We start from the raw sequence: 23,798 nt of genomic DNA on the forward strand, positions 1-23,798 counted from the left end.
ATAGATGCACATGTTTATCCAAAAGGATTTTTTTACAGCGCCATCTATATATTATTTTGAGAACGTAGATAGTCCCCTATTGAAACATATTGAGGGATTATATAGGCCCTGTTCCTCGAAAAAATATAGGTGGCGTTGTACAATATTGCCTTCGTTTAATCTTCTAATTTCATGGATAACAGACATGTTATGCATCTTTTATTTTTGATTTTGGGTATAAATGATGGTCCTTGTTATAATTATTAGTAGGCATAAAACGTATTCTACCCGTTATTAGCAATATAGGTTACAACATAATTAATAAATAATCTGATCCAAATATCAGGCAACAATTATTTTATATATGCTTCTGCCATTACATTATATCTTTGAATAATTGTGTACCTGAGTAATGAGAAAAAAGGTGATTATCATGTTAAAAGTACACAGCACCATTTATATTTTTTTCGAAACGTGGCCTGGAAAGTCCCTCATTCTTTAAAATAATTTTGAAGGAATTTTTCTGCTTGAGAAATTTGACTTAAAATTGGGGGATTTTGATAAATTGGCATTGGCATCCCTGTTCCAAAGTCAAACCGTACGACTGACAGTCAGGCGTATGTTGGCTGACGTGTCATTGTAGGAGATGTATACTTCATGACAAGGAAAATTACGTGAATTAACCGTTACTTTAATTGGCTTCTTATTTTTATGTGTCAATGGCCAACTGCGAATGTACGTCACTCTGGTTAGCCTACAAATGGTTTTATTTTTTTCCCTAGTGGTGTATTTAGTCTTACTGGCATGCGGCAGCAGACCATTATCTACCTAAAAGTAATTGCACATCATTAGTTTCAAAAACTGATCTTTATCTTTAATTTTAACGGTTAACGGAAGGGTTAACCTTTCAGCTGTTGGGTAAGTTAATAACTTGACAGGCGGGCTAGCTAGCTTGATGAACATAACAACGGGGATCGATCGATCGTCAGTCTCGATCATTCATTCATTCGTTCTTGTTTCATTCAACGATATGATTGACTTCTTTTTCATATTCTTTTCTTTCAATGGTATTGTTTCATGAAAATTTTATGGGAATTTGTGGAAAATTCGTTTAAAAATTTATTGCTGAAAGTAATAAGGAGAGGTACACCAATGGTCTAGTAATATTAGTCAAACGGCAAGCAATAATTGAGCAATACTCTGTAAAATGGCTGGCGTAAATGAAGATCAGTCCATCAATGATTCTGCGGAGGATAGATTGGTGCCTACTGAAAATAATGTTGCTGAAGAAAGTGAAACCACAGGGGAGGAAGTCGATGTAAGTATACCGACTTTATTTCCCTGGTGTAGTGGAATATTCTTTGATAAAAAAACACGATTTGCAAGGTTTTGAAAACCAATGGATGTACTTCAAACTTATCGTAGGTTATCATTTTTGTATATAGCCTGTCTTTATTATATTCAGTGTAGCCTTTTTGATTATTACGGTTTTCTTATCACAATGCAGTCATTTACATTTTCTTGATCTTGACCCAGTTTTTAGGTCAATGTTAGGTTAAGAAAAACTTAAGGACATATTTTTTACAGATCAATGCACAGATTGATGAACAACGTCGAAGAATGCAGCCGACTAAATTGGAGTCTTTCTTTGCAATCACCAAGTCTCTTATTATTAGAGCATTAGTAGTGTACTTCATTACATCTATGTTCCGTCAACCTGCTGCACCAAAAACAGATGTTAACAATGTGACTGGAGTGACCCGTGTCCCTGCTATTAACATGTTCAAAAATGGATCTGTACTAGATATTTATGCATATGTATCAGAAAAGGAGTTTTTTGGAGACTTTGATAACAGTAGTCTGATTTGGAAACATGCGGGAATCGTCTATGGAGATTGGTATGGTGGGCCAAACAATGATGGCACATTCAATCACTTTACTAAAATAACACCTTCAGAGTCTCTAAAAAATAATGGCTCTATATATCTTCATGTATTTGTTGTTCCAACTGGGAAATCTCCAGATCCTAAAGATAAAGATAATTATGCTGGGCATTTTGTTACTTATGGAAAGAAAACTTTGAATAAATACAAAAAACTGCGTTATCAGAAAACTCATAACCTCTTAACTGGTCAAACTGAAAAATCTGCAGAAGAAGTAAAGAAAGCAGAGACAATGAAGGAAGAAATAGTGTCTCACTGGCATCCCAATCTGACCATCAATTTAGTGACTGATCAGACTAACTGGATGCAGGGGAGCGTTCCTCCACCTCTTGATGAGTTCATATACTTCTGGCCAGATGGAAAGCAGTACAAACCAGCTGTGTTTCTGAATGATTATTGGAACATGATGCGTGACTATGTCCCTATAAATCAAACTACAACAACTCTTGATCTGTTGCTGACTTTCCAGCCTCTTAGTTTATTCAAGTGGCAGCTGTACACAGCCCAAGTGATGAGAGATAAATTGAGCATGTTCTCTGCTTTAGGTGCAGAAGAGCAAGATGAGGAACAAGATACGGTTAAAGAATTGCTCCTAGACACTTCACCATACCTTTTAGGTCTCACTATTTCAGTATCTGTGCTGCATTCCATATTTGAGCTACTAGCTTTCAAGAATGACATTCAGTTCTGGAACAATAGACAGTCTCTTGAAGGCCTGTCTGTAAGATCTGTATTTTTCAATGTCTTTCAATCCACTGTTGTTCTTCTGTATGTTTTAGACAATGAAACCAATGTTATGGTTAGAATTTCCTGTTTCATAGGACTAATGATTGAAATATGGAAAATTAACAAAGTAATGGATGTAAAATTGAACAGGGAGGACCGTATCTTAGGTATTCCCAAGATCACTTTCACTGATAAAGGTTCTTATGTCAAATCTAGTACAAGGGAATATGACACTTTAGCTTTCCGTTATTTAAGCTGGGCGTGCTTCCCTCTTCTAGTTGGATATGGAATTTACTCCCTGCTGTATCAGGAACACAAAGGATGGTACTCATTCATCCTGAACATGATGTATGGTTACCTCTTGACATTTGGATTTATCATGATGACTCCACAGTTGTTCATAAACTACAAACTGAAGTCTGTGGCCCACCTTCCATGGCGTATGATGACTTACAAGTTCTTAAACACATTTATTGATGATATATTTGCATTTGTAATCAAAATGCCAACAATGTATCGCCTTGGATGTTTTAGAGATGGTTAGTATTTGATAACTATATTGTGTACATTTCTCTTCGGTTGTACAGTGTAGTAAGATATTTTTATTTACTTAACACTTTTGTTGCAGATATTGTATTCTTTATATTCTTATATCAGCGTTGGATCTACAAGGTTGATCACAAGCGGGTTAATGAATTTGGTTTCTCGGGTGAGATGGAAGAACAACAAAAGCAGGCCAAGAACGGTCAGACTCCGGCCATCACCGAGGGTGAACAAGATACGGCTGACAAGAAGAATGATTAGATGATTGTCTAGCCCTTTACATGTTAATGCTGTTCATACTCATATGCTGTGAATGGCATGAACTGTCTAGTGTTTTAATTAATTTTGAGTAGTTAAATAATATTAACTAGTTGTGCAGTATTTTGTCAATGTCAACCTCAGGTATATTGTAAAATGCGAAATGTATATTTATGTGTTTTTTGTAAATTAGTATTCAGCCAAATGTTATCACAAACATGCTTATAATTATGTAAAGTTCGTGAAAGTATTATGACAAAGTGTGTTGAATTTACTAAAGTAAATTGACACGCATCACTGTTGATTAATTTGTTTGTTGTTTTGTTACAGTGTTGTGATGAGGGCAACTCTATATTGATCTTGTCAACTTGACAAGATTGTTTAGGTGTTGCTTGTTAGCATTTTTCTAGTTAAATTTTACTGCGGATAGTTAATTTGTTAACATTTGACTATGTATTTATCAAATATTTGAAAACAGGCTTTACCTATGTACATTAAAATACTTTATCTATTTGTTATAAAGTTTCAGAGCATGTTTATGTAATGTGAACATTACCGTTTTATTGTATTCTTCAAGATTTTCTACAATATTTAATATTATTGCAGCACAATATAACATTAATTATTTAATTTCTATTGCCATTATAGTTGTGATGGTGTCTAAAATAAATTCGTTGTTTCAAAAGATAATTTGTTTTTATTTTGGGATATGTTTACATAATGAAATATATGAAATGAAAGGCATTATAAAAAATAAAATAACGATTATAATCGAACGACTTATTTACAATTATAAATTGAATGCAGATAATTAAAATTATAAGAGTACATGAAAATAGGAATCCTTGTAAAATAATAAATTGGTCAATTAGCATCTTTTCTATTATGGTAAAAAATTTTCGAATTCAGAATCATAAAACAAGTTTAGGTCTTAACAAAAACATTAAAAAAGCAACAAATAGTATAAATTATTTTGATGTGGTATCACTATTAGTTATCTATCAAACAGGAATGTGTAGGTACATAGATACGACACCGTAAACACTAAGATCATAGATCACTATGTTGGTTGTTTGGGGAGCTAGTCTAGACTACAAAAAATAAGAGCCATCTCCTTATTTATGTACCTACTTGAAATTCAATGTGGTCAGTCATTTTCACGAAGTTCCACATCGCCACCTGTACTCTTTTTGGAGGACGTGGCTTGGAAAGTCCTTTATTTTCGGGTAATTTCTGTGACGTCATTATGTCTGTGATGGAAACTTGAAATAAAAAACTTCGTGAGAATGACCGGTGTCAATCACATATCTTTACAAGACAGGATGGGTACCATTTTACCAGGTTAGGGCAAGGGCCCCTGTACTCGTAGCATGTTGCCAGCGCGTAGTGCGCGACGCCATAAATGAACCAATTATATTGGCTACAGATTCGAGTAATCACAAAATGGTCAGCCTACCTAATGAAAACTTCTCTCGTGTGGGTTGTGAGATCAATGACCTTGGTTAGTGGAAACTAAAATCCGTCGCGATCTTACCGATGTATGTTCTTTATCAATGTCTTGGCTTTAGCCAGTAAAGCGATTATACTAGCCACTTAGGCTGATGCGTCAAGGTCACGGGCTGGCGCATCGAGATTGGTAAAATCGCCGCTATTAGAATAGTCTAGATCGCGGTTACCATGGTTACGCCCACCAATTTGCTATTAGACTGCAAAATCCGGAACGCGCAGCCCGTGACCTTGAATTGAAGTATCGGGAAGAATGGATTGGATCATGGTATAAGAAAACCAGGTAGGTATGCTCAATATTATGACGAGCCGCCATTGCTAGCCTTTTGATGACGTAAGTGTGACCACTGTTACCATTACATTGATATCTCCAACATTGCAAATTTTATTATTGAAAATTAATTGAATTACTAATATTTTTAATTACTATCACTTGTCAAATATATATGTATAATAATCAGTAAAATTGTAAGTAAATATTTTACTAAAAGTTCAAAATTTCCTTACAAAGTAAATATAAAAACATTGTTTGTGGGTAATTATTTTTTCACGAAATGGCAACTTTGAGCCTACCTGGTTTTCTGGGTTTCTTATACCATGGATTCGATAGTATAATAACCGCTTAAGACCTGTAATTAACCATTACTTTAATGGGTACAGTTTGACAAAGAATGTAAATGGCAAATATCCGTAAACTCAAATCATGGCACTGGTTTGTGTAACTAGCGAAATTGATAACTAATCAATCACAAAGTAAAATGTTTTGATCACATGCAAAGGAATCATACTTACGTGCGTACGTATATGTACAGCACGCAATCCACTGGTTTTCATCCCAGTTTCCTATCATGAGGTACCCGCAACATTAAGAAAATGTTACCATACATTAAAACATAGTTCTGAGAGTGAAAGATGCTAATTCATGTACACACCATCCCATTTTATTTTTAAGTTATACCTGTCATTTTCTTATCCGCAAAAGAGGAAACGGACGGTTGATTGACAGCTGTTGAATGAATGAATGAATAACCCGGGCGAATCAAATAGGTGTCTCGCTGGTATACAACCAGTTCGACGTGTGCTGTCAACTTAATTCTGTCGGGTTACTGACAAATGTATTTTTTTTCTGCCTGAAAATGACGTGTATTCCATGAATTTTATGCTTGTCGAATATTAGTCTCTTTCCTTTTCGGCGGATAAGAAAATGACTGGTGTAACTTAAAATAAAATTAGATAGTGTGCAGGAATTAGCAGCAATGACTGTATATTTTATACTCTTAATTATCAGGCTGTATGTTCAGCGAGTGTTGTTATCTGAAGGGGCAGCCGGGCGCCCAGTGTCCGCGCGCGCCGCAGCTGAAGCAGCGCCCGTAGCCGCCGTAGTAGGAGCCAGGCCGGCCGGAGACGCGCCGGGACCGGCGACCACTAGTACCGTCTGGCCGTTCTGTTCACAATATTTTAATACATAACTTAGTCAAATGAGGTACTTTTTACGAAAAGCGTCAACCTACGTAGGTACTCATTGTTACTAAATTCAAAATTCCAAAATAAGTCAAAAACAAAACTGAAATTAATTTTTGATTATCATAAACTGGCTTCCATTTCTAGATTAGCATTTTATAGTTTATCTTTGATCCAGTCAAATATCCTATTGTAATATTACATAGGCATTTTATGTAATCCATAATGTCACTAGTAATTACAATACAATACAAAAACGCTTTATTGCACATATAAACACAACACTAAAGAGAAGTACAGATATGGTATGGTGGTGTGGTATGAGATGAGATGGCACTAATATGGCCGTAATACAAGAAAAAAGCAAAATAAAAATTTAAATAGCATCAAAATCAAAATGACTAGCAAAAAGAATAACACAATAGCGCTTAGATATCTATTTTATTAACAGCCTCCGCGGTCTAGTAGTTAGATCGTTAGGCTCACGATCTGGAGGTCCGGGTTCTTTGTTTGGTAAGGACTTTTCAGGCTTGAATCACCTGATTGTCCGAAAAAGTAAGATGATTCCGTACTTCGGAGGGCACGTTAAGCCGTTGGTTCCGGCTATTAGCTGTAAAAACACCTCCACCAATCCGTAGTGGAGCAGCGTGGTGGAGTATGCTCTATACCCCCTCCGGTTGATTGAGGGGAGGCCTGTGCTCAGCATTGGGACGTATATAGGCTGTTTATGTGTCTAATTTATACCTTAAAACAATGGAGACAAAATGGATAGTTACCGGTTGTATTATTTGGAACACCCGCTGCTGGTCGAACATTATTGGCGGCGTGGCCCTGGCCGGCAGCCGCACCTGCCGCAGCGACGCGCGCGACTGCGGCGGAGGCGGCGGACGAGGCCGAGGAGGCGTCGGAATCATAGTCAGATCCACTGTGGGAATATGGCCAGCCGTCGTAGTAGCGCTGCGCGCGGAACCCGTATTCGCCGAATTCGTCGTCGTCGCTACAAAGTTCATTCAAATTGGATACATACACTCTAAAACAGCTATCTATGGTTGCATGACAAAACGCAAATATCACAAAATAAAACATATATGTAATTGAATATACAGGGTGTTAGTGACATCGTAACGAAAACTTTGAGGGATGATTCAGGCCATGATTCTGAGTTGATATCAAGTGGAATTTTCAATCGGAAAATTCGTTATTATTTTTTAGTTTTTTTAATTATTTTCAATTCTATACTTTTGCGATGGAAAATTCCACTTGATATTAACTCAGAATAATGAGCCGAATCATCTCCCTCAATATTCATTACGATGTCACTTACAAGTACATAAGGTACATCATTGCTTGTGACCGTACACACACACACACACGCGCGCACACGCACACGCGCACACACACACACTGTCTCTTCTTTTTTTTCCTTTGGCATCCTCTTTGTATTTTACTATGTAATATGTGGATAGATGTAATTGGTCTTACATATTGTAAATGAAATCATACATTGTACAATTAGATATAAGACTGTTGTTGTACCAAATAAAATAAATAAATAAATAACCTAACGTGTGTGGGTGACTAACATCGGTACAACGTGCTCACGGATCTCGGCTCACGCTCTAAACCACTGAATTCGACTTTTCTGTGTTTGAATACTTTGATCATGTTTGATCGTAGATGATTGATATCACGTGGTTTCCAGAATTTATGCCTGGTGGCATAAACATTACTCTGCCTACCCCATTGGAGATACAGGCGCGATGGTACTATATAAACATGGATACGCACTACTCCTCGTGGTCCTCTTCCTCCCCGAGTACGTCTGAGTCGGTCTCGTCATCGCTGCTACTTCCTCTGTCAACAAATATTTACAATGTTATAAAATATTGTCCCTGAGGAGCTCGGTGGCGCAGCGGTACACGTGCTCGGTTTGCGATTGTTCAAGTTAAGCAACTTTCGCAAAGGCCGGTGATAGGATGGGTGACCACAAAAAAAAAGTTTTCATCTCGAGCTCCTCAGTGCTTCGGAAGGCACGTTAAGCCGTTGGTCCCGGCTGCATTAGCAGTCGTTAATAACCATCAATCGGCGCTGGGCCCGCGTGGTGGTTTAAGGCCCGATCTCCCTATCCATCCATAGGGAAGGCCCGTGCCCCAGCAGTGGGGACGTTAATGGGCTGATGATGATGATGAATATTGTCCCTACACCACACCCCGGACACGAACAAACCCCGCCCCTGGGCACTTCATACAAACAACCTCGTTTTACACAGACACCACACATTAACTTTATAGTACACGCGCATCTGTGTGTGTGACGTTTGACGCCATACGATTCGATTCCAGTCTAAATTAAGTTCGAGGGGGGTAAAAGCTAGCAGAAGCTGGTGGGGAGCTGAGAGTTGCCGTTCTATACGTAGTATTATTCCTTATTCTATGCCCGGGACACTTCATTCCCAATTCTTATCGTATCGAACGAGACAGACAGTCCGCGCCACCCCCACCCCTTTCTCCTTAGCGGCTTACGGCCACTTACAAGACTAAAGTAAGACCCAGAGGGGGTGAACCGGCGCTACGAAAAGGTGCGGGGTGAAGTGGACGGTTACAGTTCTATACGTACTACAAACCCATAGTAGGTATTTATCTTTAGACATCAATATATAATAGTAATACAATTTGACAGCTTTGGGTAATCTGTATGGCTTAACGTGCCTTCCGAAGCATGGAAGCATCTTACTTTTTCAGACAATCAGGACCTTACCAAACAAAGGACAGTCACAAAGTGATTTCGACAATGTCCCCATCGGGAATCGATCTTGCACCTCCAGATCGTGAGCCCAATGCTCTAACCACCAGATAAAATATAATAATATGTTGTTTCATTTATGGCGTCGCGGGTGCCGTACTACGGCTACTGATACGAGTATTTGTTACGTATGTTCTAGTAAATACTCCACAGTAATAATACTCCTTGGAATTTAGACTAGACTATATAATAAATAATAATAACTACGTATATAACGGTAACTCTCTGCCCGCACCAATTGGTATCGGCTCCGAGCTAGATTTACCTCACCCCCTCTGGGTCTTAATTTAGTCTTAAATGGCCGGAGTGCGTGCGGTACGGCGCTAAGAATAAGATATTTGTATATAGTGTCCGAGGTGTGATTAGACTACTAATACGCCGTCGTTCTAATATTTTAGCATTTATAATATCATTAGTATATGAGTAGTACGTATTTATTTATTATTAAAAATATTAATTATTATTTTACCGGCTAGCCATGGGCGATGGGCGTCCGGTAGGGCTTGCGAGCAATTCTTTCTCGAGTTCTGCGGACAATACAGCTTCATAAGTCTACTCCTTTTTATAAACCTAACTTTAATATAAGACTATGCACTAATATAATTTAATTTGGTTTCAGTACTGTGCAGGTGATAATTTAAAGAAAAACAATCTTTGATCAAAGGACGATTCTATATATATTAGGTACCTAGATTAATACACAGAGTTTAAAATAGGTAATATATTATTATTATATTATTTAAATAAAAAATAATACTATAAAATATAATTCTGAACAAAGGTTTCTCGGTAATTAATTACACAAAATAATTTAATTACATTTTTATTATTTATTAAATACATACACACACAAATTTGATACTTATACATACATTTCATTATTTTACAATTACTAGATATTCAAATTCAGTCTTTTATTACGATTAGTATTTATTAACAAAAATTATAATGTAAAAATACTTTATATTGTACATTTATATAAATAATGATTTTTAATAGCCTAAAGGTACATCAGTGATTCTGCCTATTATTTTCCATAGCAAAATTATTATCTTTATTTTATTGTTTCGCGAGTGATAAGATATATAGTTTATGAAGCTGCATTGTTCCCGTTCTCTTATCAGATAAATATTAAAAGAAATATGATAGGCACGAGTCACGACTTATAACTCGCACGAGTCAATTTGTCATTTCGCGTTCATGATGCAAACAAAGGGCATATACACGCTGCGTGCGCAATGGCACTGCGTGGCCCTCACGTTTACGCTACGGTTTTCATACTCAACAATTTTCATACAAAAATTGACTCGACACCTCATCTATTATGTTCCTTTAATCTACGTTTAAATAATAATCACAAAAATTACAGTGAGGAGGTCAATACACGTCGCCGTCGTCGATATCAGGAAAATGCATAGACCTACAATTTGCCTAGGATGATGGAAAAATTGTATACACTGAAAAGGCAAAATTACGTAAGCGCCAAAATGCCATTTCAAGAAAAAGCCTATAGTTTGATTTTTTTTTTATCAAAAATATTTTACCAATTTGTTCAATTTAGGTGACGTCAACGTAAAATTACATTGTTTTTAATTTTCTATGTCTATTTTAGGATAATTTGGCGCTTATGTAATTTTGCCTTTCCAGTGACGATATGTTGTGGGCAGATCGTAGAATTGATCATTTCATGATGTCTTCGACCATTTCATAAAATGGACATATTTCATGAAATAAACAACCATATCGCTGAAACCTTAACGTTTAATGATATTTCGATCGACGTTTGGCCATATCGTTAATGTAGGCGGTATCCATGCTATGTGGTGTAATAAAAATGAGAATAGTCGATTAATTTAAGTGCCAAATTATGTTCTTTTGCCTATTCGATATGGAAAATTGGACAGTTACATTGATTCATCGAATATAATATCAATCAAGTTTTAAATATAATCGACACCAGCGCCACTACCGCTGGATAATGTTACTAATTTTACGACATGATTGCCAACGTTTGGCCATATCATGAAGTAGTCATGCATTTAGTTGCTCATGTCATTAAACGTTTTGTATTCATTGATCTGGCCAAACTACATCATGATGTGGCCAACCAGTGATATTCTATTTCATGAAATGATCAATTGTAAGATCTAGTGACGACATATTCAACGTGGGTCGTTGACTTAGGGAATCTCTTCGTTAGCAATTCCGAGTGAATTCACACTCTGGCATTGAATTATTTATGCAGTAACGTTAATATTTCTAATTCCTATTACGAGATCTTGGAATCATACCTTCTCTGGATTTTAATAGTTCTTCCCTTTTCTTCTTTGTGTCTTCCGTTAAATTCTGTACCATTTTTTCTATAAATGAGTCGAGTACTAGGCTTTTGCATTCAGATGTGATTGGTGCTCTGAAATAATAAAAGTTATTAGTCTTACACATTTAGCAAAGAAAAGGGTTGCGTTTGGTTTTGTTCCTGTGTCAGGATCGAAGGAAATGGAATTCCATAGTCTTTGCTTACCCTGGTGGAAAATTAAAATTCAATTATATATCCTTATTCAGTAGGTAACATAGTTACACTTTGAATCGTCTGCAGCAGCTCTTTTAGTACGTATACAGGGTGTTAGTGACGTCGTAACGAAAACTTTGAGGGATGATTCAGGCCATGATTCTGAGTTGATATCAAGTGGAATTTCCTGTCGGAAAAGTCATTATTTTATTTGTATTTTTTTAAGTTACTTTCCGTTCTATACTTTTGCGACGGAAAATTCCATTTGATATCAACTCACAATCATGGTCTGAATCATCCCTGAAAGTTTTCGTTACGATGTCACTAACACCCTGTATGTATATGTTGGCAAAAAAAGGGTCAGTCAGGCCAGGCTATATCCTAATGTTAAGTAGAAGGCTGCTCAAAATCGCTTGCGAATGGTTTGGCTCGCCCAATCATTTCCACCAACTCACAGTGGAACGGCGTGGTGTAATATGTTGTATACCCGAGGTCTGTGCGCAAACGTGCGATGTATATAGCGTCGCTTTAAATGGAAAAACGCGTACGCGTCTTTTTGAAAAATCACATGAAATAAGAATGAAATCCAGGTTTTGCTGAAGAAAATCACATTAAGGGGGTTAAAAAGGCCAAATCAAAGCAATAGCCTAGTTTCCAACTAGTCAAATCAGTTACTTTTTACTAAACGTCAAAACACGAAATTGCTGTAGAATTTGTATGAAAAAGCACACTGTGACGTCTAAGAGAAACGCCATAAAATGTCTGACTTATTATTACATTTTATTGATTAAAATGCATAAATAAGTTAAATAGAAAAAAGAAAATGTTTTTCATTTTAGATCTCTTTTTTTAGTAATCAGAATTTCATAATTTATATTGAAACTAGTACACATCATCTAAGAAAAGCAAATTTGCTATTTGACATTTCTTGGCATTCTTTTATATATGTAAAATGTCAAATTGGAATATTGCTTTTTAGGTGAATTGCTTTTATGTGGTCTTTTTAACCACTCAGAATGTGATTTCAATAAGGCGCTTATGTGGGTTTCGCTGGAAGGTGACGATAGGCAGTAGTTACGTGATGTTAGTAAGACCTTACCTGCAGATAGGGCAGTCCTTTTTCTTTTTCTTCCACATAGTGATGCAATATATACAGAAAGTGTGCGAGCAATTCAGGGTTGTAGCCTTGATGAACAGTTCCGCGCATATGCTGCATTGCAGTTCGTTTTCCATCAGCTCTCCGACTTCGGCCATTGCCGTCTGTTTGGAAGTGCCCTCTCCTGAGTCTGGCGGGCCGAGACTCTCAAGTAGTATGTTCTTTTCAGTCTCCACTGATTGTAACTGAGATCTCATCTGTGAATGAAGTGGAAAATTAGTTAAAAAGCGCTTGGTCGATCGAAGATTTCATCCGTCCCTTTTCGGCGGATAACAAAATGGCGGGTATAACTTAAAATAAAATAAGGAGGTGTTTGCAGGAATCGGGGCCATTATTGGACTTATTGTAGATTTGCCTCAGATAGCATTAACTACTTGGCCGGACAAATAGCTGAGGGCTTTCACCAGGTACAAAGAAAACAGGCTTGAGTTGACGCAAACCTCGGCTCAGGGTGTTAACTTTGAGGTAAGGCTTTTTTTAGGATTTTTTCAAAGGAAATTCATACCTTCTCGAGTTGCTCTTGTAAAGACAATATCACCTCACTGGACTGTTCTGCTTCCTTCTGTATCCTCTCAGCCGCGATAGCTGCAAGCTCTATTTCTCTTTCCTTTACTTGCGCCTGTGGAAATTTGTGAATAAGTATAACATAATTGTTTATTATAAAGTATGCCACACACTAGAACAAGACAATAATATCATTTAAAATTTTCATAAAATGAGAAAATAAAACAAAAATCGTTCGTCCAAAAGATCATATGGGTCTATGATTCTCATCATCATCAATTTAAGAGCCACGCTCTTGTCAGTGCAGCATTTTCTATGCTACTTTTTTAGGGAAAAATAGGGCAGTGGTTTCCCTCTTGCCTTCCGCCCCCCAGTACTTTGTCGGACGCAAGGGGGATGGCGCCTATTACAAAGCCATACCATACCACCATGATTCTAGATAGACATATTTTTTACCACCAGCCCTTGCAGCACGGCAATCGCACCGCTCTCGGCGCGAATTATATCGAGGGCTTTGACTAAAGCCGTACGATGTCTATCCACATACGTAGATATCATTCACTACGTCTATTGGTCGAAACCCTGGAGATGATTCACACGGCGCGTGTGTGTATTAGGCTCAAGATAAATTATGAAATTCTGAGTACTAAATAAAGACTGATTTAAAACTAATGAAAAGCATTTTCTTAACTTATTCACGAATTTTAATAAAAAAAAACGTAATAATAAGTCGTTTTTCTATGACGTCACAGTGCGCTTTTTTATACAAATTCTATAGTAATTATGTGTTTCGACGTTTAGTAAAAAGTAACTGATTTGATTAGTTGGAAACTATTCAGCATTTTGTTTTAAATAGGCCTCGTATTGGTATATGGACAGACAATGAGATGATCTACATGGTATCACTTTTTTTCGGTTTGGTAGCAGTTCAATGAGTAAATATGTATTTTAACTGGTGGATTTTCATACAGAATATATTATTTATTTTTCTTTTATAATCAATTAAAAAAATAAAGAAGCTATGGACTATTCATGATATCCATCTTAGGACTTCAAGTCAAAAGCTGCAAGTTTGTTTACTTGTGACCAGCTACTCCATGTCATTAGTTAATATGTGTGTGTACTTTGTTGATTTGGAATAGTATTACAGTAAAGTCTACTCTATAACAGACCAAAGTAGTCTGTAATTTATTATACATGGTTCATATCTTCTAATGCTATTATCCCCTGTTAGGATGTAGATATATTATGTTATGTTAGTGGGCTCTGTTTTCCGCATTTAGACTCTAAGATGGCCCATTATGCGTGTGATTGTTGACTACGTAAGCCAACCTATCTCCTTCCAGAAGCTCAGAAGCCTCCTGGGGTTTTCACAGGCTTCGCGGAGCGACCCCATTTCTTTGAGGATTTTTACCCGTTGTGCTGACACTCCCGTGCATTCCAGGATTACATGGGGGGGCAGTTTCTTCTGCGTCTAGACAGCCTCTGCAAAGTGGGCTGTCCGTTATCCCTAAGTTAAATAGGTGCTTGTTGAGTGGGCAGTGACCCGTAATACTGCCCACTACTATTCGAAGGTCATTGCGGTTTAAGCGAAGCAGTCGACGAGTGAAGCTCTTGGATATCATAGGCATGATATCCTTCGACTGTTTGCATGTGGGCAGCTGTGCCCATCTGTCGTTGTGTAGTTGCAGGGTATGGTCCCGTACCCACGAGCGTAACTGACTGAAAGGTATCGGTAGGATTGGTTCGGGTCCATATATCCTTGTGTCTGATCCTCTCCTTGCCAGTTCGTCGGCGGCATCATTACCCAGCGATCCACTGTGCCCTTTAATCCACTGCAGGGTAACCTTGTTAGTTAAGGCCATCTTCTGCAGTTCTCTGTGGCACTCGTATATTAGCCCCGAGGTTATGTTGTCACTATTTAGGGCTTGTAAGACAGCTGCGCTGTCTGAGAGGATTCTGATGTCATAACCCTTGACATTTCTCTTCCTCACTGTGCTGGCGGCCTGAATTATGGCTACACATTCGCATTGAAAAATGGAGCTGTATTTTCCTAAAGCCACTGATTTTTGAATGTTTAAGTCGAGAGAGAAGACTCCGGCACCCGTCCCTGAGGACATTTTGGAACCATCTGTGTAGATGCGGAGTTCCCTGATGCCGGATTGATCTCGCTCTGTTTCCTGCAGACTTATCACATAATTTCTTTCTGTAATCTGTGTTTGTGGGATTCTGTCGCATGGGGCGAGTAAAAGTTTCTGATGTTGTATTGCCCTGTCTAGAATTTTGGTATGTGGGCCTATGCCATTTGTATCCCATATCCCGGTGTTGCGAAGTCTCATCGCTGCCATCGTGGCTTCCTGTTTAACGATCAGGTCCAGGGGTGGCAAGCTCAGAATTACTTCTAGTGCTGCAGTAGGTGCAGTTCTCATGCAGCCGGTAATAGCAGAGCAGGCCAATCTCTGGAACTGCTGTAGCTTTGTAATGGTTGTGCTGAGCTCGGTCCTGGGCCACCAAACGACTGCTCCATATGTTAGTAATGGTTTTATCACGGTATTGTATAGCCAAAGCGTGATCTTAGGTGAGAGTTTTCCCCATGAGCCGTTTGCATTGCCAGAACGCTATGCAGGCTCTCTCCAGTTTATTTTCTAGGTGTTTGTTCCATAGCAGCTTATTGTCTAGAATAACGCCCAGGTATTTGACTTCGCTACTTAATTTGAGATTTGTGCCGAAAAGTTTGGGTAATTTTAAGTTATCCAATTTCCGTTTATTTGTGAAAAGTATAAGTTCCGTCTTGGACGGATTTACCGATAGGTTGTGCCTAGTGCACCAGTCTTCGACTTGTTACTTGTTAGGATGTAGAGCTCGAATAACAGATTTCCACTCCTCAAGACCTTTTGTAGCCTCTGTAGCTTGCTCCTATAAAATGCCCATGAAATGGTTCATATAACCCCATGTAAAATAACTAGATGTATATCTTACGTCTACGCAACCCTACCAACAGGGGGTCTAGCGAATTTGGACATAATATAGATGCATACCTGAGCCTCTTCAATTGACTTCTGTGCATTCAATACAGCTTCTGACAACTTGTTCTCTATTTCTACTCTTTCTTTTTTCTGAAACAATAAACTGTGTCATTTTCCAATATTTCTTATTAGATGTTATATGCCTTACCAATAAAAGAAATAAGCACTCATGCCTTACCAATAAAAGAAATATGCACTCATGCCTTACCAATAAAAGAAATAAGCACTCATGCCTTACCAATAAAAGAAATATGCACTCATGCCTTACCAATAAAAGAAATATGCACTCATGCCTTACCAATAAAAGAAATATGCACTCATAAGCTTTTTATAATTGGGTTACAAGTACATTTTTCTCAGCTATCAAATACCTATAGGTACAAACATTTACTTGTATATATTTGTTTGGTTAGGCTGTATAACTATAATTCACGTTCAAGTTGGTTTCATCGCCTGAGGTATGTGAGCGGTTACACGGGAAAGGCGTGAATGACTGATTCACGGACACCCGTGTCACTGACTCAGTCAGCCAGTCAGTATATGTCTACTACCCTACCGCTCACATACCTCAGGCGATAATAAGAACTTTCGCGCGGACGACAAAGATTAATTTAGGAGAACTACGTACCAGAATTTCCATTTTGACTTTATCTTCATCACTAAGTTTCTTCATTTGTTCCACTTGTTCACCGAGTTCCTGCTCAGCTTTGAGTCTTTGTTGTGCTGATTGTTCCACCTGAGCTTCTAAATTCTGCTTTATGTTATTCAGTTCCTGAATTAGTTCCTGTTCCCTTTGCTTCTTTTGTTCTTCTAGTTCTTTTATTTCCTGTAACAAGGCAATTTTCATTTTAATATTTACATCAAGATTATACCATTCTAAGGGTTACTCTCGCATAAAAAGAGGCACAACAATAAAAAGAGGTTGATTTCAAGTTCCGGGAAGCATAACTCAGATAAAGAGTTTGAGGATGCTTTAAAATTTAAAAACTTATTCATCCTCAATTTAAGAGCCACGCTCTTGTCGGTGTAGCATTTTCCATTCCAGTCTATCAAAAACTTATTAGGTATTAAAAAACAAAAGAACAATAATTACCTTTTCTTTAGCTAATCTAAGGGCTTCAGTTTCTCTCTTGAGCATTTCTTCTAGTTGTTGTTTTTCTTTGAGTCTTATCTCCTCTTGCTCTCTTATCTTTGATTCTAGCTTCTCTAACATGTCTTGTTTTGAAGAACTCTCTCTATTTAGCTCAGAGAGGAACTCCTCCCTTTCTTTCTGCAGTTTCTCTTTGAGTAAATTGTTTTCATTTAGTAACTCTGTTTCTGTTTCATTGTGTTTTTGAATTTGGTTCTGTGTAGAAATATTTTCATTATAATCTATAGGCACAGTATATTTATAACAATTGGGTCTCAACAACCTGCAGTGGAGGGACATAAATATTAGGACTTGTTACTGCCATTTACTGGGAAGTCAGCAAAGTGTAAAATAAAATACAATAATATTGAGCCTGTAGTTATACTTTTGTTTCTCTTATTTTTTTTTTAGTTTTAGTAGTTTAGTTTTAATTATTTGTATTGTTAAGTTTAAGAATATGTAATTGTTAAGTTATTGTAAAAAATATGTGTAACAAATAATAAGACTTAACCACAAGTTATCATAAAATTGTTTGGTAAATCTTTCCAATGGTAATAATTTTCTTATTTTAAGCAAAGCAGTTCAACAGTTAAAGACTCACCATTAATTCTGATATTTTTCCCTCCATTTCTTCCCGGATGCCGGCCAACTGAACTTCCTTGTCTTCCATGAGTAATGCCTTCTGCCGTTCAACCTCATTTTTCTCTCCTTTTAAATTTTCTATCTGCAATTCGAAATCTCTCTCCAGCTGCTGTATTTTCCTGTTCATATCTAATTGTAACTTGTTTTTTAAAATTGTTGTTGTTGTCTGCATTTGTTTCGTACTCTGCAGTTTTTCTTCAATATGTTTTATTTCATAACTTTGTGACTCTTCAAACTTTAGCTTTACGTCATTTATAATGTCTTGGTCTACATTATGCTCTAACTTTATCCTTTTCCTCGGTATTTGAAACATGTCTCCAGATGGGTCAACAAACTTATATACAAATTCTTGACATGAATCCAGCGTGATGACGTCTTGATGGACAAGGTTTCTAGTTACTCCCTTCCCTAACCTATTCCCATTAACTTGGATTCCAAAGGAACTTTGGTCCTCAACAGTCCAGTCACCATTTTCTGTCTTTCTGAATGTGCAGTGGTTTCGCGATATTGGTAAGAATGGTATAACCGCCGTGTTGGTGAGTCCTCGGCCAACTGTAAACTGTAAAGTAGGATATTTTTATCGTCTATGAGATAATACCATTATTCAAAACACGACTAACATATATTACTAGGTTTATGAAAATATATTTATTTTGATATTATTATTTATCAAGTTCCTGCACCTTCGCGTTGCATATCGATTTATATGAGAGAAATAATAATATATATTCTGTAACGAATAATATTTTTCTTTCATTTAATGTATGTACTTACAGTGTTAGTGGATATATTAAGTTTCCTAAGTTTTTCAAATTCTGGTTTTAAAGGTTTGCACGAAATTAAATACACCTCGTTTTCCATCATATTATGTTACAATTAGGGTTTCGTATGATTTAAAATAATGAGCAAGTTTATGAAGATAAAAAAAACATCTTTTGGTATTAATCACAATCAGTGAACAACACAATTGAATGAGCAGAATGAGTGAAATGAATGAGTTATTTGATGTTTGACAGTACCATAGACATATTCCCATTTTTTTTTAATTGGTAACGAGCAAGATTGCCAACATCAGAACTAACAAAGCCCAAAGCATAGAAAAAAAAGGCGCGGGCACGTTCAAAATCAAATAATTTATGCGGAATAAACATGCCTGTAGCTGGCAACTTGCATGTCAGTGTGTAGTGTGTAGTGTACGTAGTATCTCTTACTAGTCTGTGATTATCACAGATCGGTATTATGTTAGCGACTGGCTAGATTTTATTCTTACTTTATAATGTATTGTGCCTGGCACTCCCCGTCATTATCTTTTCTCAGTGTCTTTCTGCTTGCTTGCTGGTAATAAATATCAATTTCAAGAGAAATCGTGTTTCCATTACATCTGTACAATCTGCGCCCTTCGTCAATTAATGTTTTTAAATTTTCGGACGTATCTACTCCTACTGTTTCCAAGTTTAGCTTGCCATGTGCCGGTAGTTGGCATGCTAGCTACTGCTCTATTTTACTGGATTGTAGGTATATTTTCGCCATTACTGCAATACCTACCTATAAAAAATAACACTCGACTAAAGGATCGTCCATTGAATACACCGGTAGTTATGTTACCGTTAGATGGATTTGTTTGTTTTAATTTGATTGATTGTGGTTTTGTGGTATGAAAAATAATTTCATACATATACCAAAGTAGGCAAGTGTATATAAACAGGAAGTAGGTTAGTCAGGTTAATGAAACATTAGGCGATAAATAGCGCAGTTTGTATTGATGGTTTCCGTTGTCATGGTTAATACCATCTTCTGCAATATAGCAACCTTGGTAAGAGGATGAGCATCAGGTGGTGTCGTTACTCGCGAAGTTTCGATACTTTGCGGTATCAATTCGTACCTAAGTATAAACTAAGTTATCAGACAGATCCATACTGATCATACAGATCCTAGAAACAAGGGAGGTATGCCTTAGCACTAAGTTACGCGAGTCAGTATATCGCCTGTTAACTTTACAAACCCATCGGCGGCGTGTGCAGCGGCCGCTATAAGACATTTCTGGCTCGATCACTATGTCGATTTACCCGTCGTTCATTTCGTAGCAACAAAAGCGTTAATTGTGGATGCGCGATACTAAAGATGCATTATGAATAATGTGGAAAGTTTTATGATACGATCGTTGCCTCATATAGTTTTGTGCATATTCGGTCCTACTGGCGGCATCTCTCTATAATAAGTACTCTTTGGCTAAGCCCATGTGGATATAATAAACAAGTTTTTGAGGATTAAGTAGTTACCTAAAAATACACTCTAAAATATGAAGAGGTACCTAAGTTCAGCGATTAGAAATTGGGACAGCAACTGTCTGTCTGTCGGTTTTAATCTGCAAATGGCGCGCATGGAATGTTTCTGGCCTCTAAAAGTAACTCTCAATAACTCTCTCAGTATTATGATAAACTCCGAAAAACATTGCCTAAGAATTGAATTCCGCCGTACATTTAGATTCTTACTAGATTTTGAAATGTTGCCGTAACGCTTATACTAAGAAGGTAGTTTTCTGCAGTGGCTTATTATTGTATGTAAGAACTTACGGAGTGGTGGAGTGGCCATGAGTGTCATCGGCTTGCTTCTCAGTGAGGACCGTGTGTCGTTTCGATCCCTGGTATCGAACTTGCAACAATAAGTAGGTATTACCTATTCGACCGTGATACAGATACAGCTCATCACCTACTTATTATGATGGTTGTACGGAATGCTCGGTGAAGTATGGGTCATTAGTTCATCTTTCGGTGTATAGAAATACAAAATGGCATAAAATAGAATTTGGAGTGTCCTGAAATATTTGTTGTGGTTCTGTGCACCTCATTAGAGATTATAAATAGGCGGAAGCGTAGTGTAAATTGACTTTATTCGATTTGTTCTGAGGGCGTAAGTATAAGTATGCATATTGACACTTGTATAGCATGGAATGTCCAAAAATTTTCAATGTTGATCAAGCCGTGTTACCGGACGGGTCAATAAACTCAATAGTCGTGAAAAATTGGATCCTGTTTTCATAAATCACAAAACGCTATCCCAGATTATGACGCGTATAGATAGTTCATATGAGATTTCGGCTATCAGTGCGTGTTGGATAACAGCGCGTGTAAATCAGAAACGATAAAAATACCTACAAATTTTCAAATACCTGACAAATTTTTATTTGAAACTTTAGTATATAATGTATAGGTACGAAATTTGACGGAAAATTGGCCTCAACCAGAAATACATATGAGGTCTTTTTTATAAGTAGGTACCTACCTATTTACTATGAACTGAGTGGTATTTATAATATCCATTAGGCTCCCGAAGGGGTGTGTAACATATTCCATCAAGCTCTTTTCCTATCGGAAAGCAACCAACGATTTGATCTTCACTAAATTTTAATATGTGCGAATTTGTCCCAAAATTGCGCGTAGTCCTGAAGTATGTGGAGCCTCAGGAACTTTTCCTCACCGTCGTAATTTAGCCCGCAATATTTTCTGCAAAGTTGCCGAGCGGTATTTTTCTTAGAAACGGCGAAGGTAAGCGAAAAGCCAACGGGATGAAGAGGCGACGAGAGTGAAAGCATATTTCGTGGCGGATAAAACGAATAGATAGAGGTCTTTAATATAAACGAAGCAGACTTTAGTACTCTCGAAAAATGCAGGCGTGTCGGTTGGGTACACACTGAATTATTAAACCAGAGGCAGGTTTGTACTTTGTTGGCCAGCCCGAGTCTGGGACTCGCGTCTGTTGCCTGCTTTTTATGTTACTTTTTTGTAGTTATCTCCACAGATTTTTGTAGGTATTTTTAATTTTGTTGTCCTGCTTCATATTTTGTGTAACTATTTATTTTGTCCAGAGGGTTGGATTAAATAGATTATTAAGTTAATGTAATCTTAATTTCTACTTTTAAGACAATATGTAGGAGACTAACCAAGTTTGAAAAAATAAACATAACATTACAGCATTTACCTATCAGTCCCACTGTTGGGCAGGACACACCTCCCATAATCCCGTAATACCTACTCTTGGAAGAACAATTGCAACTAGCCGTTCAGCAAATTAAATTGATCCATCAAAGAACCCACACACCTATAATTTGATCATTATCAATCCATCTAAAAATAAACAGTGATTGATAGTGTCTGATGTTCAGTTCAGACGTTATCAAGTGAAAAGAGTAAAAAAAGTAAATGAGTTGTGTCGTCGGTCGGGGCTCGGGGGGCTGGCGGGGCGCCATCGAGCCTCAATATATCAACGTGGACAGGACGAAAATTGGACCGGACCCTTGTTAATGTCCCGCACTTAGGCCCTTCGCCCTTGTTTCTGATTATTTATTTAAGACCTATTGATACCTACCCACCGAAGGGTAAGGAACCACACACCGGATGCAAATGTACAAATAAATACGTATTAATTATAAACTTATTGGTTTCATTAGGTCAGTGTGTTGTTTACGTGTTACGTTTAAAGACGTTCGTAATACCTACTACTCTGCTGTTTATACAAAGAGTAGAGTTAACATTGATTAAAAAAATATGACGTTATTCAAGATAATTGCTGAAGTTTGATTACGACGATACTTCCCCAACTGTGAACATTATATTATCATATAAGTACGTAATGTAGGTAGGGCATTGTTTTTTTAATTGTATATTTATTTACTTTTCGGAAAACCAACAGCTACATTAAGCAAACATTGTAGAAGTCCAGAATAGTGCTGAGTGCTCTTTCTCATCCTGTAGGTAATGTAATTGTGCAACATTCGAATTCGACTTTATGGTCACCTATAATCAGAATCGAATTTGATAAAGTTTTTAATGTACACAGGCGGTACCGGGAGCATTCCGAGTGTGGTAATTTTATAAAGGTGCTTCTTCACCTGAGGTCATTCGCATGCTCCCTGACAGTAATGATCGGATTTGTAACGTTAGATACAGGAGAAGGAGTCCGAAGGACGTAATATACAATCCCGACGACCTGATTATTCTAGCCATAGAGGCAGCCAATCAGCTCGCGACACCAAACACTTCAGGACCCCGATACCGACCCCGCCGGCGTCGTCGACGATTTCCCTCAATCAGCGCTTATCGCTATCGACCCTTTGGTCGGTAGACCGTCTACCTATAACTCCGTCCCTGAAAAGTATTCTATGTGGTAATCCAGTGCCCGATCTATTTTTATATTCAACCAAATCCGTGCAGCCGGTTAGTCGTGAAAATGGAACCAACAATCAACATCATTAACGTAACTTTCGCGTTTATAGTATTAGCACACCCCGGACACTTCATACAAACAACCTCGTTTTACACAGAGACCACACATTGACGTTATCATACGGGCGCATCTGTGTGTAACGTCTGACGCCATACGATTCAAGTCTAAACTATGTTCGAGAGGGGGGTGAGGTAAACCTAGCTCAGACGCTGGTGAGGAGCGGAGAATTGCCGTTCTATAAGTAGTATTATTCCTTATTCTATGGTATTAGGTAGTGTACTTGTATTAGTTAGTCCATGGTATTAGTGTTGTTTTTCGCAGACTTCGTTTACACGCTAATAGGTGCACTAAGTCCATACTTAAAAAGGTAGGTACGGTCACGAGCATTAAT

General features: G+C 37.5%; 2 protein-coding genes across 3 annotated transcripts; one reads left to right on the forward strand and one right to left on the reverse strand.

The window, feature by feature from the left end:
* Positions 1 to 974: 974 nt before the first annotated feature.
* Positions 975 to 4,139, forward strand: LOC126368130 (cleft lip and palate transmembrane protein 1 homolog). Its single transcript, XM_050012005.1, has 3 exons — positions 975 to 1,297; positions 1,567 to 3,187; positions 3,277 to 4,139. The coding sequence occupies exons 1-3, from the start codon at positions 1,187 to 1,189 to the stop codon at positions 3,450 to 3,452; spliced, it is 1,908 nt and encodes a 635-aa protein (XP_049867962.1). The 5' UTR covers positions 975 to 1,186; the 3' UTR covers positions 3,453 to 4,139.
* Positions 4,140 to 5,125: 986 nt separating this feature from the next.
* LOC126368127 (E3 ubiquitin-protein ligase RNF8-like) lies at positions 5,126 to 19,160 on the reverse strand. Of its 2 annotated transcripts, XM_050012001.1 has the most exons (12): positions 18,959 to 19,160; positions 18,144 to 18,743; positions 17,507 to 17,758; positions 17,042 to 17,239; positions 16,426 to 16,503; positions 13,389 to 13,502; positions 12,827 to 13,080; positions 11,510 to 11,628; positions 9,688 to 9,745; positions 8,205 to 8,270; positions 7,193 to 7,413; positions 5,126 to 6,399 (listed from the first exon to the last, which is right to left on the reverse strand). In XM_050012001.1, the coding sequence occupies exons 1-12, from the start codon at positions 19,046 to 19,048 to the stop codon at positions 6,266 to 6,268; spliced, it is 2,184 nt and encodes a 727-aa protein (XP_049867958.1). In that variant the 5' UTR covers positions 19,049 to 19,160; the 3' UTR covers positions 5,126 to 6,265. The 2 variants fall into 2 exon arrangements, with proteins under 2 accessions (XP_049867958.1, XP_049867959.1); XM_050012002.1 differs by lacking the exon at positions 9,688 to 9,745.
* Between the last annotated feature and the right edge of the window lie 4,638 nt (positions 19,161 to 23,798).

The sequence above is a fragment of the Pectinophora gossypiella genome, chromosome 7, assembly GCF_024362695.1.
Source record: "Pectinophora gossypiella chromosome 7, ilPecGoss1.1, whole genome shotgun sequence".
Lineage (NCBI taxonomy): Eukaryota > Metazoa > Arthropoda > Insecta > Lepidoptera > Gelechiidae > Pectinophora > Pectinophora gossypiella.

Excerpts from the sequence above, each read along its gene's own strand:
- LOC126368130 (XM_050012005.1), top strand. The coding sequence starts at position 1,187 with ATGGCTGGCGTAAATGAAGATCAGTCCATCAATGATTCTGCGGAGGAT. Across the intron at positions 1,298-1,566 it reads CCACAGGGGAGGAAGTCGAT|ATCAATGCACAGATTGATGA; the intron begins GTAAGTATACCG and ends TATTTTTTACAG. Across the intron at positions 3,188-3,276 it reads CCTTGGATGTTTTAGAGATG|ATATTGTATTCTTTATATTC; the intron begins GTTAGTATTTGA and ends CTTTTGTTGCAG.
- LOC126368127 (XM_050012001.1), bottom strand. The coding sequence starts at position 19,048 with ATGATGGAAAACGAGGTGTATTTAATTTCGTGCAAACCTTTAAAACCA. Across the intron at positions 13,503-16,425 it reads AGTCAATTGAAGAGGCTCAG|GCGCAAGTAAAGGAAAGAGA; the intron begins GTATGCATCTAT and ends AAATTTCCACAG. Across the intron at positions 7,414-8,204 it reads GAAGAGGACCACGAGGAGTA|CGACGACGACGAATTCGGCG; the intron begins GTGCGTATCCAT and ends TGAACTTTGTAG.